This window comes from Squalius cephalus (genome assembly GCF_949319135.1).
Source record: "Squalius cephalus genome assembly, chromosome: 12".
NCBI classification, from domain to species: Eukaryota; Metazoa; Chordata; class Actinopteri; order Cypriniformes; family Leuciscidae; genus Squalius; species Squalius cephalus.
Genome location: NC_137133.1, coordinates 7,757,926 through 7,774,502, shown reverse-complemented (window position 1 = coordinate 7,774,502; position 16,577 = coordinate 7,757,926). Strand labels below are relative to the sequence as shown.

General features: G+C 36.2%; 2 protein-coding genes across 14 annotated transcripts; one reads left to right on the top strand and one right to left on the bottom strand.

Moving 5' to 3' along the window:
* Positions 1 to 984: 984 nt before the first annotated feature.
* Positions 985 to 10,834, bottom strand: LOC307168214 (uncharacterized protein). Of its 4 annotated transcripts, none has more exons than XM_079887916.1 (17): positions 10,761 to 10,834; positions 6,074 to 6,763; positions 5,856 to 5,951; positions 5,473 to 5,706; positions 5,160 to 5,319; positions 4,941 to 5,072; positions 4,657 to 4,752; positions 4,418 to 4,546; positions 4,222 to 4,323; positions 3,913 to 4,032; positions 3,666 to 3,761; positions 2,225 to 2,326; positions 2,009 to 2,128; positions 1,748 to 1,843; positions 1,539 to 1,667; positions 1,287 to 1,376; positions 985 to 1,192 (listed from the first exon to the last, which is right to left on the bottom strand). In XM_079887916.1, the coding sequence occupies exons 2-17, from the start codon at positions 6,653 to 6,655 to the stop codon at positions 1,167 to 1,169; spliced, it is 2,310 nt and encodes a 769-aa protein (XP_079744042.1). In that variant the 5' UTR covers positions 6,656 to 6,763; positions 10,761 to 10,834; the 3' UTR covers positions 985 to 1,166. The 4 variants fall into 4 exon arrangements, with proteins under 4 accessions (XP_079744042.1, XP_079744041.1, XP_079744043.1 ...); XM_079887915.1 differs by lacking the exon at positions 10,761 to 10,834 and adding an exon at positions 6,927 to 7,205; XM_079887917.1 differs by lacking the exons at positions 2,225 to 2,326; positions 10,761 to 10,834 and adding an exon at positions 6,927 to 7,205.
* Positions 9,989 to 16,501, top strand: cdca4 (cell division cycle associated 4). 10 transcript variants are annotated; one of them, XM_079887924.1, is made up of 6 exons: positions 10,147 to 10,256; positions 10,506 to 10,651; positions 10,765 to 10,874; positions 11,838 to 11,862; positions 12,336 to 12,422; positions 13,602 to 16,501. In XM_079887924.1, exon 6 carries the CDS (start codon positions 13,609 to 13,611, stop codon positions 14,470 to 14,472), a length of 864 nt encoding a protein of 287 aa, XP_079744050.1. In that variant the 5' UTR covers positions 10,147 to 10,256; positions 10,506 to 10,651; positions 10,765 to 10,874; positions 11,838 to 11,862; positions 12,336 to 12,422; positions 13,602 to 13,608; the 3' UTR covers positions 14,473 to 16,501. The 10 variants fall into 10 exon arrangements, with proteins under 10 accessions (XP_079744047.1, XP_079744048.1, XP_079744046.1 ...); XM_079887926.1 differs by lacking the exon at positions 12,336 to 12,422 and having other exon boundaries at positions 10,140 to 10,256; XM_079887927.1 differs by lacking the exon at positions 11,838 to 11,862 and having other exon boundaries at positions 10,154 to 10,256; positions 10,768 to 10,874.
* Positions 16,502 to 16,577: the final 76 nt, after the last annotated feature.

Sequence of the window (16,577 nt, the reverse complement as noted above, 5' to 3'; positions counted from 1 at the left end):
TTGTTCCAAACCTGTATGATTTCCTTTCCTCTGCTTAACACAAAAGAAGATATTTTAAAGAAGGTTGGTAATTAAACAGTTGCTGGTCCCCATTGACTTCCATAGTATTTTTTTTTCCTACTATGGAAGTCAATGGGGTCCATCAGTCGTTTGGTCACCGACTTTCTTCAAAATATCTTTTGTGTTCAGCAGAAGAAAGTAAGTCATAGAGGTTTGGAACAACACGAGGGTGAGTAAATGAGGACAGCATTTTCATTTTTGGGCGAACTATCCCTTTAAAATTATTAAGCTAGCCTACTTACGAACTCCAAAGTATTTAATCTACATGTTACATATTCCTTGTCCTCTTTTATAAACAAACAATAAATCATTTTAGCATTTATGCAACACAATAAAGAGCGAAAATGCGTAAATGAATGATAATGAAGGGCAAATGAGCCACAGAGCATGCTGGGAAATGTAGTTTTGTCGCGCAAGGCAAAAATGTACACGAATTAAACCGTTGGTCAACACAACTAATTTATGAGTAATAACAATTAGCTTCCGTCATGATTGTTTATTTGGCACAACCTCAACTAGGGGGGAAAACAGGGTCACAGATACCGTATAAAAAAATGTAAAAAAGTTTTGACCACAGGTTGAATATGGGGCACAGTTTATTAAGTTCACTCAAAAGACAAAAATACCAATATAGCAGCACTATTTGTATCCTTGTATGGTATTTTGACAGGAATTGTATTATTAAATATAGGTTTTTAATTTATTAATAATTTGTTAAAATTCTTATTAAAGTAAAATTGAACAATATTCTGTGTGTGTGCACATTCCCTGAGCTGGAACATAAATTTCAGTTGATAATGGGTGATAGAACCCATGTAGCTACTAGGCTATATTAAAATATGCAATCACATGAGTCAAAATGAAGAACAGAACAAAATGGGAACAGGATTGGTTTCAAAACTGGTTTCGCAATATTTATGCATGTCTAATCAAATGACTCTCCTGAGTTCAGAAGGACTGTAAGACAGATGTGAACTAAAAGGAATCGTCTGGAAGAGATACAAGACTACAAACTTACAAAACAAAAAGACACAAGTTTCTATGATCAAAACTCAGTCACAAATGCAAAAGGTGAGCAGGGAGGTCCACGGTCACATCATCATAATCTAGGAGGATCCTGAAACTTCAGCATCTATGGAAAATTATTACAGAAAGGCTTAAGATTTTGATTGCAGGTTGGTCGCAAACAAAAACTAGTTCAACAAAAAAATCTTAAGGTAACTGACCTGAATCATTTATCAATTCCATCTCAGAGAGAATCCCTTTCCAGCCTTTGTGTTTCGGGAATTCCACGATCACATCCTCAAATTTGATCTCTAGTCGGATCAGAGGACAAACCTACTTAAAATACTTTTTTTTTTCCAAGAGCAACTTCATATATACTAAATGTAAATGTACTGTGGATATGTTAAAAATATGAAAGTAGTTTATATCTCCTTAAGTTTGTTCTGACTATGAGATTAATACACAGATCTTGCCTTTTACCACACCCACACTCGAGTGTGTGACATGTTCGCCCCAATTATGTTTTGGTGTAGTTACGGAAGGTTTCACTCTGACTCGGTCTCCAACCTTGATGTCGACTGAAGCATTTTTTGTTGACAAATCTGAAACAAGTAAAATATTACAGAAAGAATTTTCATTTACAAGTACAATCAGATGCAAAAAATTTGCATTGGAAGATTACCTGTACAAGAGCCAGTCACAAGCTCCATTTCTGAAACTAAACCAGTCCAGTTTTTATGTTCAGGGAAATCTACAGTCAAAGATTCACCCTGAATTTCTGCAGAATTTAAAAAGAAATGATCAAAATCATCATCAACTCCTCAAATATGATACACAGTGAGTCTACAAAAAAACTTTTATCATTTCATTTATTTTAGTAAAAATAACAATGTTTTGAATATGTATGCGTTAATGATTAAATCAAGACAGTCATTTCACCTACTTTTAACAGCACCAATGCTTTTGTGCGTGACTGCTCCCCATTTGTGTGTTGGAGTAACAACAGACGGCTTCACGCGGACTTTATCTCCAATCTTAATATTTGACTCCAGACTTGAAGATCCTAAAATACAAGGAGTGTTACGAAGGTCTGAGACGAGACTTAATAGCTGCTACTTAAATGTCACTGACACACTGTAATGATACTGTGTATTATTACCAAACTCATCATCTTTGGTTACTAGCTCCATTTCAGAGTAAATTTCTTTCCAATTTGCATGTTCAGGGAAGTCAACAATCAGACTGTTATCACATTTGATGTCTAAACAGAAAAGTTCATATTGTAAAGCATACACTTGAGTGAGGATTGCTTAATAATAGATGATTTATTTGAGGGAAAAAAACAGGTCTTGCCTTATATCACACCAACATTTTTATGTGACAAAGGGGTTGGCGACATGACCAAGATCATATATCACAATATGAGTAACTTTATTTCACGATAACAATATACAGTTTATAACAATAAAGATATTTTTTCTTTGAATAAGGTTATGATATCAACATTTTTGATACTATTGAAATCTCATCATTCTTGACACCAATTTCAATATCACAAGAAAACTAAAAAAAAAAAAAAAAGCACTTCTCAAAGCTTACAGAAGACAAGTTAAGTCAGTGATAAAATAAGAACAAAGAAAATAATTACAAGAAATAGAACAAACTACAATAGGACAAAAACACAAATGAAATAGACCTACCTGAAAAACACCAAGCAATACAAATAAGAAATACTACATAAATTGTATAAAGTAGGCCTAATCAAATGCATAAAAAAAACACTGCATATTCTTCACAATGTTACAAAGAGTTACAAAAGTGATTCAGTCAAGAGCAGTGAGAGATTTTCTCTTTTGTTGTTTGATTAACATTAATGACACAGACCACAGCTGGTATATTAGGCTGCTGTCACTTTAAGATCGAATGCACGGATCCAATATGCTGTTACACATGCGTTTCCTTTCCCAATTGTTTACATTCAATTAAGACATAAATGACTGTGTTTATGAGGATACTTGCAAAGACTAGCATTTTGACAGGTAAGTATGTGTATTTAACCGTTGAAGCCCATTTGTGCGGCAAAAAGAACCCAGTTCAGTACTCACAGGCTTTATGTGATCGCGTCTCTCAGACAGCGCATGCAAATAGCGAAATGAGTTCCCTTTCGCTGTTTATTGCGTTTCAGGGGTTTAAATCACTTTTTAATGCTTAAAAACGCTTAATGCTAAAAAATGCATGTAAACGATAAGCTTTCGTGACAGTGCAGCACAGCATTGTCACGTGAGAGAGAAACAGTGATAGAGACAATCATCCAAAATCTCTACCCATTGACAAATTTCTACCCGTTAATCGTGTCTACCGGTATATTGCCCACCTCTGTGACATAAGCACCCCAGTTATGTTTTGGTGTGGTAAAAAAAGCTTTCACTCTGACCTTGTCTCCAACCTTGATGCCAACTGGAGCGTTTATTTTTAACAAATTTGAAACAAGTAAAATGTTACAGTAGGCATATTTCAAGGCACAACACAACATGTAAACTGCAGCGAAGAAAATCTCGGCAGTTATTTGAATGACAATGTCTTTGAATTCAGTAGATTACCTGAATCAGCACTGGCCACAATCTCCATTTCTGAAACTATGCCAGTCCAGTTTTTTTGCTCAGGGAAATCTACAGTCAAAGACTCACCCTGAATTTCTGCAAACGTAAAACAAATCATTAATATAAGGTATGCTGCTTTTTCTCACTCTTTCAGTGAGCCTACAATAATTTATTTCCCCATTCATGATTTTCATACATTTGCATGACTAATATAAGTGATGAAAGCAATGTCAGTCAGTGCTCTTACTTTTAACAGGACCAATGCTTTTGTGAGTGACTGCTCCCCATTTGTGTGTTGGAGTAACAACAGACGGCTTCACGCGGACTGTGTCTCCAATCTTAATATTGGAGTCTAGACTTGAAGGCCCTGAAATGTTACAAGGAGGTCTGAGATGAGTGTTTGATGGAAGACTATAATAGATTATTCTCTCATAGAGCAAATGTGGTTGTTTTAAACACTTTGTGCTTCATCCTTTAGATAAGCAACTGTTTTGTAGAAGTAGAATCTCTATTTCATATTTCTGCTGGAGCTGCTACTTTTCAAACATTTATTTACCAATCTCATCATCATTAGTTACTCGCTCAATTTCAGAGAGAATTCCTTTCCAGTTTGCATGTCCAGGGAAGTCAACAACCAGACTGTCATCACCTTTAATGTCTAAACAGAACAAGTTCATATTGTAACACTTGTACTCGAGTGAGGATTTTTTGATAATTAATGATTTGTGTAAGGAAAATTGTATAGTTCTTGCCTTTTACCACACCCACACTCTTATGTGTGACGTTTCTACCCCAGTTATGTTTTGGGGTAGTAATGGAGGGTTTTACTCGGACTCTGTCTCCAACCTTGATGTCGACTGAAGCATTCTTTGTTAACAAATCTGAAACAAGCAAAATATTACAAACTGCTCAGATGCAATATGTAATATTCTAACAGTTTGATGTTCTACATGTTTCTGCATGCTTTTGTGTCATGAATACAGTAGATTACCTGAACCAGCACTGGTCACACGCTCCATTTCTGAAACTACACCAGTCCAGTTTTTTTGTTCTGGGAAATCTACAGTCAAAAACTTGCCCTGAATTTCTGCAGAAGTAAAAACAACAACAACAAAAATCATTAATATACACTATGTCCTATTTTCTCACTGTGTAGTACTATGGGCATTCAGTGAGACGGCAACACATATTTTCATTATTTCACTTATTGTGCAAATGGCATGAATTTTCATGCCTTATATAAATTATCAGATAAATATCAGTCAAGGGTCTCACTTTTAACAACACCAATGCTAGTGTAAGAAACTGATCCCCATTTGTGTGTTGGAATAACAACAGACGGCTTCACACGGACTGTGTCTCCAACTTCAATGTCACATGGAGGACTCTTTGTTGACAAATCTGAAACTGAAAATTACAGAAAACATTTCATCACTCATAAGTACAATTAGATGCCAGAAATCATGAAATTAATTTATTAATTAATACATTTACCTTCATTAATTGTTTTATTTGTTTCCTGCATACAAGTGGTCTTCAGTCTCCCAGTAAGTTCACGTACAAGTTTGTCTATGTCCTCAAAAGAGCAGCACGGCTGAAATGAGAGACTGGGAAGCTCATCAGATCCAGATGAAGAGGACACAGGCTCATAATTCTGTGGGGGTAAAATATAAAAAAATTAATTCATATAACTTTTAAAAGAACTGGCAATAGTCACACTTTTATAAATGTCAAATATTTGAACAGTCCTTTATTTCTTATAATGCTGGCTCTGAATAAATAATCACATTGCTTATGGTGGTTGTACCTGAAGAAAGTGGATGTTGTCATCTGTCTGTAGAAGTGTCTCTAGGACTCCTTCCCTCTTCTTCAGCTCAGTAATTTCCCCCTCAAGTTTCTGTTGTAGTTTTGCACCTTGGTCCAGATCAGCCTTTTCTTGAGCTTTTATCTTTTCAATCACTTCATTACTTCTTTTCTCAATAAATGTAGCCAATTCAGTAAAGGCTTTCGTACTGTTTTTCACAGCCTCCTTTGCAGAATCCTGAGGAGAACCAAAGCGAAATAAAATATTATCTCTTTAATGTTGTTTACGATTACAAGATCCATCACCCCAGTAATTAACCCTTGTGTCAGCTTATTAATGCAGAATCGTTCAGTTTAAATGTTAAAGTTATTTGCACCAGAACTCACTGAATGGGATGTGATGTCCATTTTCATCTTCTGCAGCTCTTTCTCTTTTGCCTGGATTGTCTGCTTGACTTTTGTCTGAGTGTCTGTGAGTTTCATCTAAGGACAAATCCATCACAGTCTGTTTAATCTCACTGAAAACATTTGTGAATAGCATTTTATAATTGGGTTAATTAACAAGTCATTAAAGAAAGAAAGAAAGAAATGATGGACATCTTCACCTGTTTCTCATCACGCTCTTTTGTTGATGGCACTGTGTCATGGCCTTTATGGTCATCCATTAAGCAGTGCATGCAGACACAAACCTGGTCTGTTCTACAGTAAACCTCAAGGAGCTTGTCATGTTTGGAGCATATTGGCATGACGGTAGCTTTCACCAGCTTGTGTTTCCTCAGGGCTGGAACATTATAGTGTGGATTTACGTGTGTTTCACAGTAAGAAGCTCGACACTCCAGACAAGACTTGACAGCTTTGAACACTTCTCCAGCGCAGAAATCACATGCAATATCTCCAGGTCCAGCAAGACTTTGAGCAGCCTCTGACATATGTAGCTTTGTTTGTAGCCTCAGTTTCTCCATTATTTCAGCAAGTATTGTATTTTTGTTGAGTGGAGGCTTTGAATTGAAGGCATGTCTGCATTGTGGACATTTATATGTCCCTTTAAGATCCTTTGTATTCCAGCATTCATTAATGCAGCTCGAACAGTAACTGTGTCCACAAGGAATTGTCACGGGATCGTTCAGCAAATCCAAACATATCGAGCAGCTGTACTGGTCGTGATCTCCGAGTATAGCCTCTGCCATTTTGCTGAAAACACGTTCCGAGACACTGCAAAAGATTTGTCTTGAAGTTGTCGATTCAACAGAGGGTGTTTATCAAAGACCCGCTCAAGAAAAGTTTTGTCGTGAAATCTAAAGAGAGTGAAAGTGAAAGTAAAGAATTGGTGTAACACGTAGGCTACCGTGATAAAAAATAATAATCGTGAAATAGCCTACACAAACAACACAAATACAGTTTAAATACATAATTTAAAATATATATATATAGCCTATATATATATATATATATATTTACCTGATGACAATCCGTCGTGTGCTTCATAGTATGGTGGCAGGAAACGTTCAAAGAATTCTGACCTTTGGTCTTTTTGCAGCTTGTTTGTTGAAAGTGCACGTTTGTCACAATTTTATTGCGTATGAAATTTATTATTTAGAAATAGTCTTACTTTGAGACAAAAAAAAAGGACGAACGAAAAAACGTCGAAAAATAAGATTCGAGGCTACTGTGTAAACGTAAACTATAATCATCATGAGTGTGTGTCCTTTGGTGTGTGGGGTTTCACCCTCCAAACCCACTAGATGGAGACACCGAATAGAAAATAATGAATCTAGATTCGGTTTCAATCTGTTATGTGACAATAAACTTTCTTCTTCTTTTAGAGTAGGCCTATGTAAAGGAGATTTTTTTTTTATCATGGTCAAATAAGCAGATCCATTAAACGAATGTAAATCCTTAAACACCATCATTAAGTCTTATCAGCATTGATCTGGAGACAAATTCTCTCCAAGATTAAATGTTTTCTAATAAGCCAGTCACCTGATTTAAGTGGACTGAACTATTGTCAGCAAAATGGAGTTACGCAGTTAAAGGGATAGTCCACCCAAAAAATGAAAATTATTTAATTAATTCCACACCCTCATTCCGTTCCAAACAGAAAGCTCAAGCATGTTCGCTTGATGTGCGAGAACCAATGAGGTTCATTCTCGAGTGTTATGCAGCACTTTTGAGATTCCGCATGAGGTTTGTTCTCACAAGTCAAGCAGGTTCGGTTGAACTTCTCTTTATGTGCGCTGATCAATGTTTATATGAATAAAAGACTAAATTCAATCTGTTCATCCTATAAAGTGATCGTGTCTCTTCAGAAAATCTAGACTAAACCGTCCGATTCATATGGATTTGTTTTTCTACCGTCAAAGTGGTAGTTACGTAGCTGCCAATGGAGGGACAGAAATCGCTAAGATTTCATAAAAAATAACTTCATTTGTGTTGCGAAGATGAATGAAAGTCTTACAGGTTTGGAAAGACACGAGGGTGAGAAATTGATTTGTAATTTTCATTTTTAGGTGAACTATCCCTCACTGTTTAGAGTCACTGAGGAGGAACACAAATTCACCACAAACTGGCAAAAATTTGGCACAGACTGATCTTTTGATTTAAATTGAAACAATTTTGGGAGTACCAGAGACAAACCTCACAGTATCTTAGCAATGAGTCACAGCTCACTTTTTCAGAATATGGAAAACCATGAATCATGTTATTGTTTTTACTGCCAGACCACGGAAGGCAGACAGCTTAGTACTTTCCAGTGCCCCTGCCAAATTAACTAAATACTTATAATAAAATAATACTTGCCATTTTGTACTTTTAATTCACAGTTGGGGTATTATTTTACATTAGCATTCGGTCAAAATTATGTGCAGAATTTCTATACTATCACTTGAAAAACAGTTAACTTCATTCTTACAGTAGAACTGTAAAAGTGAATGCAAATATATGGTCAAAGATACATTTTAAACTTAGCATTATTAATAGGCTAATGAGTCTGCTTTTATTTTATTTACTTAAATCATTCGAATTGACAAAGGGCAGTGGCTCAGTGACATATAGGTTTAGTTTTTTTTTTAGCTTTAGTTTATTTGCACAAATATAAAATATATACAAGAAAATACAGTTACAATGCAGCAATACAATGATAATTTATACATATTTTATAACATTTTAAAGAAGAACATTTTCTTGCTAGATGGGATAAACCATTCCACAATTTAATGCCCCTAACTCTTATTGATTATTGACCTCTAGTGAGAAATCTAGGTAGATGAAAATCTGAAGATTGACGAATTAATTGACAATGAACCTGTGAATTTACTTTAAACTACATCTGAAATTGCTCTGGAATGTTACCTTCACTTGAATATGTTTTATAAATGAAAACACATATTTGAGAAACATTAATATCATAAATAGTTTTTTGAAGAGTAGGAAGTAAAAAAGTGCCCGCCCTAAACTATACAATATGAGAGATACGGATAAATTGAACTATAGTTAAGAGTAAGAAGACAAGATGCCTGTATGTATTAAATGTATGTATTTTTCTGCTCACATAGTCAGCTTGTTCCCTCCAACTCTCATCAACAAAAACTCCCAGGAATTTTGTAGTCAACACTTGAGGCACCTTGATAAATCCTTAGGGTATCATTTTTACCACTAAAAATAATAAAATTAGATTTTATTTATGCTTTAAAATAATTTATTTCAATTAAACCAATTAGCATAACCAATAAGACCATCATTTACATTCTTAATCAATTAATTAAAATTTGAGTGAGAAAGAACTAAGTTTGTGTCATCAGCAAACATTCTTGGAGTAAGAATATTTGAAACATTAGACAAATCATTTATATAAATAAGAAATAGTAAGGGTCCTTTTTTTTTTCAACCATTTATCAGTAATATAATGAAAACCATAATTATACAGCTTTTCCAACAAAATGTAAAGATTAACTGTATCAAAAGCTTTTGACAGATCTATAAAAATACTATAGGCCAACAAGTAAATTTGGTTTTCAAGTGCAGGGCAAGGGTAACATAAAAATACCTCCCAACAGACTAAGGAAAAAAATAGACTGTTTTGTTTTTCCTCAGAATATTGCTTTTCTTTTCAGTTTTACAGTTTGAATCTCTTCCAATGGCCTCTCAAACATCTGTATATTCTCCAGGATACAGAAACTATTTAAATGCTAAATTAATTGATTCAATTTAAGCATATGAATTAGATTAGCCTATAGCCTACATAAAATTAATATCTAAAATGAATCTTCACATCTTAAAAAATAACCCTGAAAACCATATATATTGTGCAAATATAGCCACATTATAACAAAAATAAATTTCTGGCACTGTCTTCAATTTACTTTTCAATAAAAAGTGGATCTTTCATAAGTTAATTGATTTTCTGAATGTCGGGCTGCAGTGGGAATGGCTGAGAAATGGGACCAATAAATAACTCAGTGTGTACTTTGTGAAATCAAAAATTCGTGCATGTCCATTTGATTTTTAAGATTCCTCAAAAACAAGATGTGCATTGTTGAAGTTGGGGCCCATGGGTAGAATCACAGACGCTTTTGTTCGGGGCTCCCCGTTCCTGCGATGGCCTGCTGTCGATCAAGATGCAAAAGCGTCCGCCCCCATCGGCCCTTTCACTGCTGCAGCTGGCTGCCTCTTGCTGCTCGCCGTATGCTAGGCTCACTGCAATCTGTGCTGGTGAGGCCGAAGGAGCTGCAGCTTCAGTATTAAACCAGGCCTACGAAACGCTTATGACGCTCGCCACCAAAAAAACACGAGGTAAGTCTTAGCCTACTGGGATGTGCTTTTTAAATAAAATATATATTATGTAGTCGCGCCGCTTTAGAAGATCTCGATCCGCGATGGTTAAATGCGCGGTCGATTTCGAAAAGCGGCATGTTTGCGGAAGTGACCGTGCGGTCCATGTTTAGCCGCCCCTGTTATTTGCCTTTACATGTCATGTGTGTTTTCGAAGTATATATTTCACTCTCATGTGCATTTTGTCGACACGGTAAACGTGTGGAAAAGTTGAAGATGCTGTTTGGGTTGGCCGTAAACGAGGCGAAGTTGACTAGCCAGCGGACCCGTTTGAAAAATCAAAATGGCTTCCATCTTTGTCGTCTCAGCAGAGAGGTTTATACCTTTGTTTCCCCGTCTCGCATGTCAGGGAGTCTGTGAGTAACCTCCTTTTTATATACATCTAGTGGATTATTGTTTATCGAATCTTCGTATTAAGAGTTTGGGTGTTTATTTCACTGGCTTTTTATTTATTTTGTTACTTACCCAGTAGCGCACTTTTGACCACGTCAGTGCGGTGGGGGAGGGGAAGTGAGTCTGTCTGGGTGGAGCCTGTATGATACGTTCACTGTGGATGAATTACACATTGCCTCCTTCGCTGTAAGTTTGATGTAGCTTAGACTCCAGCTACTGGAAGGATTTTTTTAAAAATATATATATATTTCTTTTAATTAATTTTGTGTCACAACTTGTAGAATAAGAATGTCAGTTCTGTAGAATTCCTTAACTCTTATACCTAAGGGCAAATGAAGATCTCCTGAAAACCTTTCTAGATATAGAGTGCAGCAGGGATAACATATTTTTGTAGGCCAGCCCAGAAGTTAGCATCACCCTATACCATTGACAAAAAAACATAGTATTTTTACATTGACATTTTGATAATTGCAAAAAAATTATCTTTGTAATGAACAAAATTGAATGATTCTTCTCACCCGTTTTGTTCATCCATAATCATCACAAATGAAAACAACTTTTATGAATTGTGATGCCTAAACGCAATTGACAGAAGTAAAAAGCTAAAGTTACTATAAACGAACTATACCATGGTTATTTGACTTCAACGTCACCATCACTGGGTTTCCGACAAATCTATTATTCTACAATTTGTAAAGTTTGAGATAGAATAGTTGAGTATAAATACAATGAGGCTGTAAAAGCGGTAGATGGGTTTTCCTGTTTGATGTGATGATGTTTAATATCCTTGATAGCCTCTGTAGACCCACTTGTTAGCAACTGCCCTTTTCAAGACATATACAAGCATACAAATAAGGAGTGGGGTATTACTGATGTATTTTAATGTCATACAATAAAACATGAATGAAGATATCTTGAGTTTTTTTTTATCAGACTTTATTTTTTAGGTATTTATCCATAAACCTATTGACTTTGGGATGATGGAATCAGAGGTTAAAAAAATGCTAACTCGTTTCTGGGTTTTAGGACTCATTCCTGCAGCACTCTCTATTTCATAAACAGAATACAGTGCTGGTATACGAAATGTTGGTTGTAGTTTTAGTTGCAGTGGATGTGTGTCAGCTTGCACTCTGGTCTTTTTTTCAACAGTGCTGGGATGTCACCCATGCTTCAGGTAGGCAAACCACCATGCCATTAATATATCTGGTTAACAATGTGGTTATGGGTTTAAAGTTCTTGTGTGTGATCTTGGTAACTGTCAAGCAAATCATCTCCATTATGTTAAGTCATCCCTCTTAACATGAAATGACTTTGCAATTTATGTGGTGGATTTTTGTGTGTGCTTGCACTCAATGAATTTGTTGGTTTGCTTGTTTTGCATAGAGTTTGATGTGTAAAATGTAACTCATTACCATTGTTTAGCTTTCGTCTTATGTCTTCCCCACCTCTCACCTACCCACCAGTATTTGACAAAAGTAGCTGATCAGAGGTCCCTGTGCCCCCTCCCTTCTCTTCCCTACATACATACACACATGCTCACAAACACTCAGTCGGTCAAGAGCTGGTGTGATGACAGATAATGTGCTTTGTCATGCTGGTTGGTGTCATGTGTTTTTCCTATACTGGATGCATGTTTGTTACTTTTAGGCTCCTGTAACCCTGGTTGGCTGGCCACGGAGACAGGGACTCCTCGTCTCAGTACTGTGGCTCTCCACATTAGACTTTCTGTTTGGGGTATCTACTTTCACCTCCATTTTTATTCATATTCAAAGGCTTGAAGCATAATTCCAACATTTTGTTAACTAAATATAGTAGATTACTTTCTACTTTAAAAGAAAAAGAAAAAAGATCCTCCTCATGGGCAAATGTCTACATTACAAAATGAATTTTTCATACTTAAGGTGGCTGTGGATTGACCATGAATGTAAGATGTGATCTGTGGCCTCAAAAATATTCTAAATGTAGGAGTTTGTTGCATTTTAATTAATTTTCAATTAGACTAAAGCATTTAGTTGATCCATAGTTTATTAGGCTCTACTCACCAAGATCCGGTATTTAATTTATTATTCTAATATGCAAGTAATTAATCATACATTAGTTAATTATCCATTTTATATATATTATTATATGATTTATTTAAATATACTCACCGCACATTTTTATACTTTTTAGGTGTTCTAAGAGAATATTTTCACTTTGGATTTGTTGTTCGTATGTTTTTGTTAGGCTGAATTCACTTAACTGCATTTTCATAGAATGATGCTTCTTGAATTTATCCTTTGTCATTGACATTTCTATTGGTTAGAGTTGTCAAAAAGTCTCGACTTCGGTACCAAGTCTGTACTGAAATTTAAAAATTGTGACGCTTTGAGTGCTGTTGAGCAGAATCGTAAATGCCTCTGATTGGCCATTGTGTTCACGCGCTCATCAGATATGTCTGTGATTGGCTACAATGATCAAGGCACGGGAGCGCTTGAGAGCACAGGTAAGTGTTTGAAAGTGTTTTAAAAAGCAGGAGCGTTTGAAACCGGGCCGCCTGCTTTCAAACGCTTCCGTCTGTAATGTGTAAGCGCTCGGTGAAAAGCGTCATTGATGTATATTTGCAACTTGTTTTTGAAGCGCTGATCATTGTAGCCAATCACAGACATATCTGATGAGCGTGTGAGTACAATGGGCAATCAGAGGTGTTTACGATTCCGCTCAACAGCGCTCATAGTGTCACATTTTTAAAATTTCAGGACCGACTGACTTGGTACCGAAGTCGGTACTTTTTGACAACTCCACTATTGGTTTTATATTATGGTTCTGATATTGTCAGGACTGACTTGATTCCCTAAACAGGAGTGGATAAATGTGAACTAACCATCAATATCCTGTTTTTTTTTGTTTTGTTTTTTTGTCTTTTGTCTGTAGGCTAAACATGTTCTCCAAGGGCACCAAGCGTAAATTTTCCGATGGTGAAGAGATATCCGAAGAAGGCCTGCTAGGTGCCAGGGTGGCATCCTCGTACAGCTTGCAGCGGCAGTCGCTGCTGGACATGTCCCTCATTAAGCTGCAGTTATGCCACATGCTGGTGGAGCCCAACCTCTGCCGCTCGGTTCTCATTGCCAACACGGTCAGGCAGATTCAGGAAGAGATGACCCATGATGGCAGCTGGCATATGGTCACTGAAGCATTCTGCAGTGCAGGCCAGAGCCCCTCTGAGCGTTTGGTGGCCACTGAGGTCCTTTGCCGGTCACGGGAGCAGGATGCAGAACCTAAGGTCTTTTCTGTCATCAGCTACGAAGGTTGCCGTGAAGAGGAGGTGGTAGCTGATGAAACACTGTGCTCCGTTTCAGTTAGAGATACTGTATCTAATGTCTACCTGGCAGGGCGTATGGGCCAGTGCTGGGAGAAGAATGAGCTCAGTGGCATAGAGAGGGATGAAGAGGTACTTGAAGACTCTAGACTTGGTTCAGGAGAAGATGAGGAGATCGACACCGAGGATGAGGTTTCCACTGAGGGTCCAAAGACCATTGGACAAGTTTTTGGGACATTTGAAATAAAAAACGGTTCACCGGGTCCAGACTCTGCTCTTGAGGAGCTTTTCTCCGACGTGGACACCTCCTACTATGATCTGGACACCATGCTGACCGGCATGCAGAGTGCACCCAAGATGGGCCCTTATGACCTCCTTGACAGCTTGGGACCTTCACACGGTTCTCCTTCCATAATGTCAACACCGAACTGTCGTTCTGATCTCAATGAACTGGATCACATCATGGAAATCATTGTGGGTTCTTAGGTTAGACCTTATTCAGAGACTTACACGCTTGTCTTAATGTTAATGGCTTTTCTGTTCCTTATGGAATGCAAGTAAAGTCTGGAGTCCTTTCAGGGAAAAGAGTTGATGTCTTGTGAAGGATAGCCTTGATTTTATGAGCTGACCATAGTCATATTATTTGCATACCCTTTGTATGTTTTAATAATTTTTTTCTGTATTTGTCTGTCCAGACATGGTGTGTGTGTGTTTTTTTTTTATTTTATTTTTAAATTTAATTTATTTGTTATACTCATGACACTACAGAGAGCAGAACAAGATGTATACAAACGTTGTAAAGCTTGGGATATTTTCATAAGAAGACAAAAGATTGTCTAAAATGTGTACATAAATATATATTTTTTACAATAGATTCTTCTTGTAATATGTTGCTGTACATTATGTACATGTTCTGCAGATTGATTTTAAACGAAGAGATTAGATTCTTATGTGCAACAACTCAACTTTTCTGTTTATCAAAATCCATAAACTGAAGGAACTTCATTCAATACAACAGTATGCAAAAAAAGCACCAAATATACATACATTGATGCATGTTTTACATTTATGTGCTTGTTTGCACAAAGTATTTTTTTTCCTCTCAAGGTTTGATTGCAGTTGGCTGTCAATCAGCTCAGCCGTAGGTTTTGTTTGTTGTTAGACATCAACGTTCTTATATTTTGTCTAATCAACAAATGAAGTATAATGGGGCCAACCCATTCTATATTGTGACTTAATTTATTTAATTTATTTACTGCAAACGGTGAGTATTGGCTGTGGTCAAACTCAGGGTGGCTTTTTAACTCTAGGGGACTGATTGACCAAAGCCTTTTGCTCATAGTAAATCGGTCACAGAATTAGTGCTTTGTAAGTTGATTTGCACCAATCATTGGTTTAAGTATTGATTTTAAGCAAGTTAACTGTTTTAATATGGGTGAATGGCATAAGTATATCTGTCTATTAGTCCTCTAGACCCCTCATAATGAGAAGACATTTGTCTAGTTCTATGCATTGAGTGTCATAACACTTTCTATGTATGAAGTGTTTAAAATGCATTTAGTACAGTATTCTTTTTTTTATACTTCAGAATCAGTCAACAAGAGATGGTTTTATTTTACCCAACATTTTCCCGTTGTTACATATATATTATTTGTTTTTGCCTAAAGTAAAGTTTTGCATAAACTATGTTTGTGCAAATTATAGGTTATTACATTTTGATAATTGTGTTCTTCTACATTGTGTCTCACTTAAATTCTAAGAGGATTTTTTTATTGTATGATCTTAAACTAGTATAGAGTATAAACATTTTATATGAGCATTGTAGCTTTTTTAACGTTTTTTAATAAAAGGTACATCTTATGAAAACAATTCTGTGTTTTTTTTATTAATATTTTGTATTAATGGTGTAATCATTAAGCTGTCATCATAGTCATAAACGTCTGTAGATGAGCACAGAGAACATTTGTTGAGTGAGAAGTGTGACATTTGAAGTGGCAAGATTACCCAGTAACTGAGTTGGGTATAAAGTGATGACATGGTTTTGGTGTCGATTTATTTTTCTAAACTGGTTTGAATGTTTCCATGTAATGGAGAATTGACTTGACTATTAATTGTTAGTAATGTCACGAAAACACAAAACCGTGTATATTAATATTATGTGAACAAAACTTTACATTTTACCAGGGACAACGTACAGTACTACATCCATTCCTAAAAAATCAACGTCATTGTTTTATTCTGTACGGAGTGAATTCTGACGCAAGTGACGTCAGCAGATTTGACTCAGTGAACGTCAATGTTTAAACCCCTCCGCTCGCTCGCGGATATTATTAGGTTGTATGTCAGAAATTGTTGTATTATCCAACCCACTTGTTGTGAGGTTTTGTTACCTAACGTATCAGATTCAACTAAAATAAATCAGCTTTACCATGCATCATTTAGACAAAATTCAACAAAAATATAGCTGTCATCATGTATAGTATTCAGATAGTTTTCTTAAAATAGATATGGTTTGCTTGGCAAAAAAAAAAAAAAGCAAAAGAAATGAAAAGCCACAAACGTGCCATTTACAATGCAGATGTACCATAGTC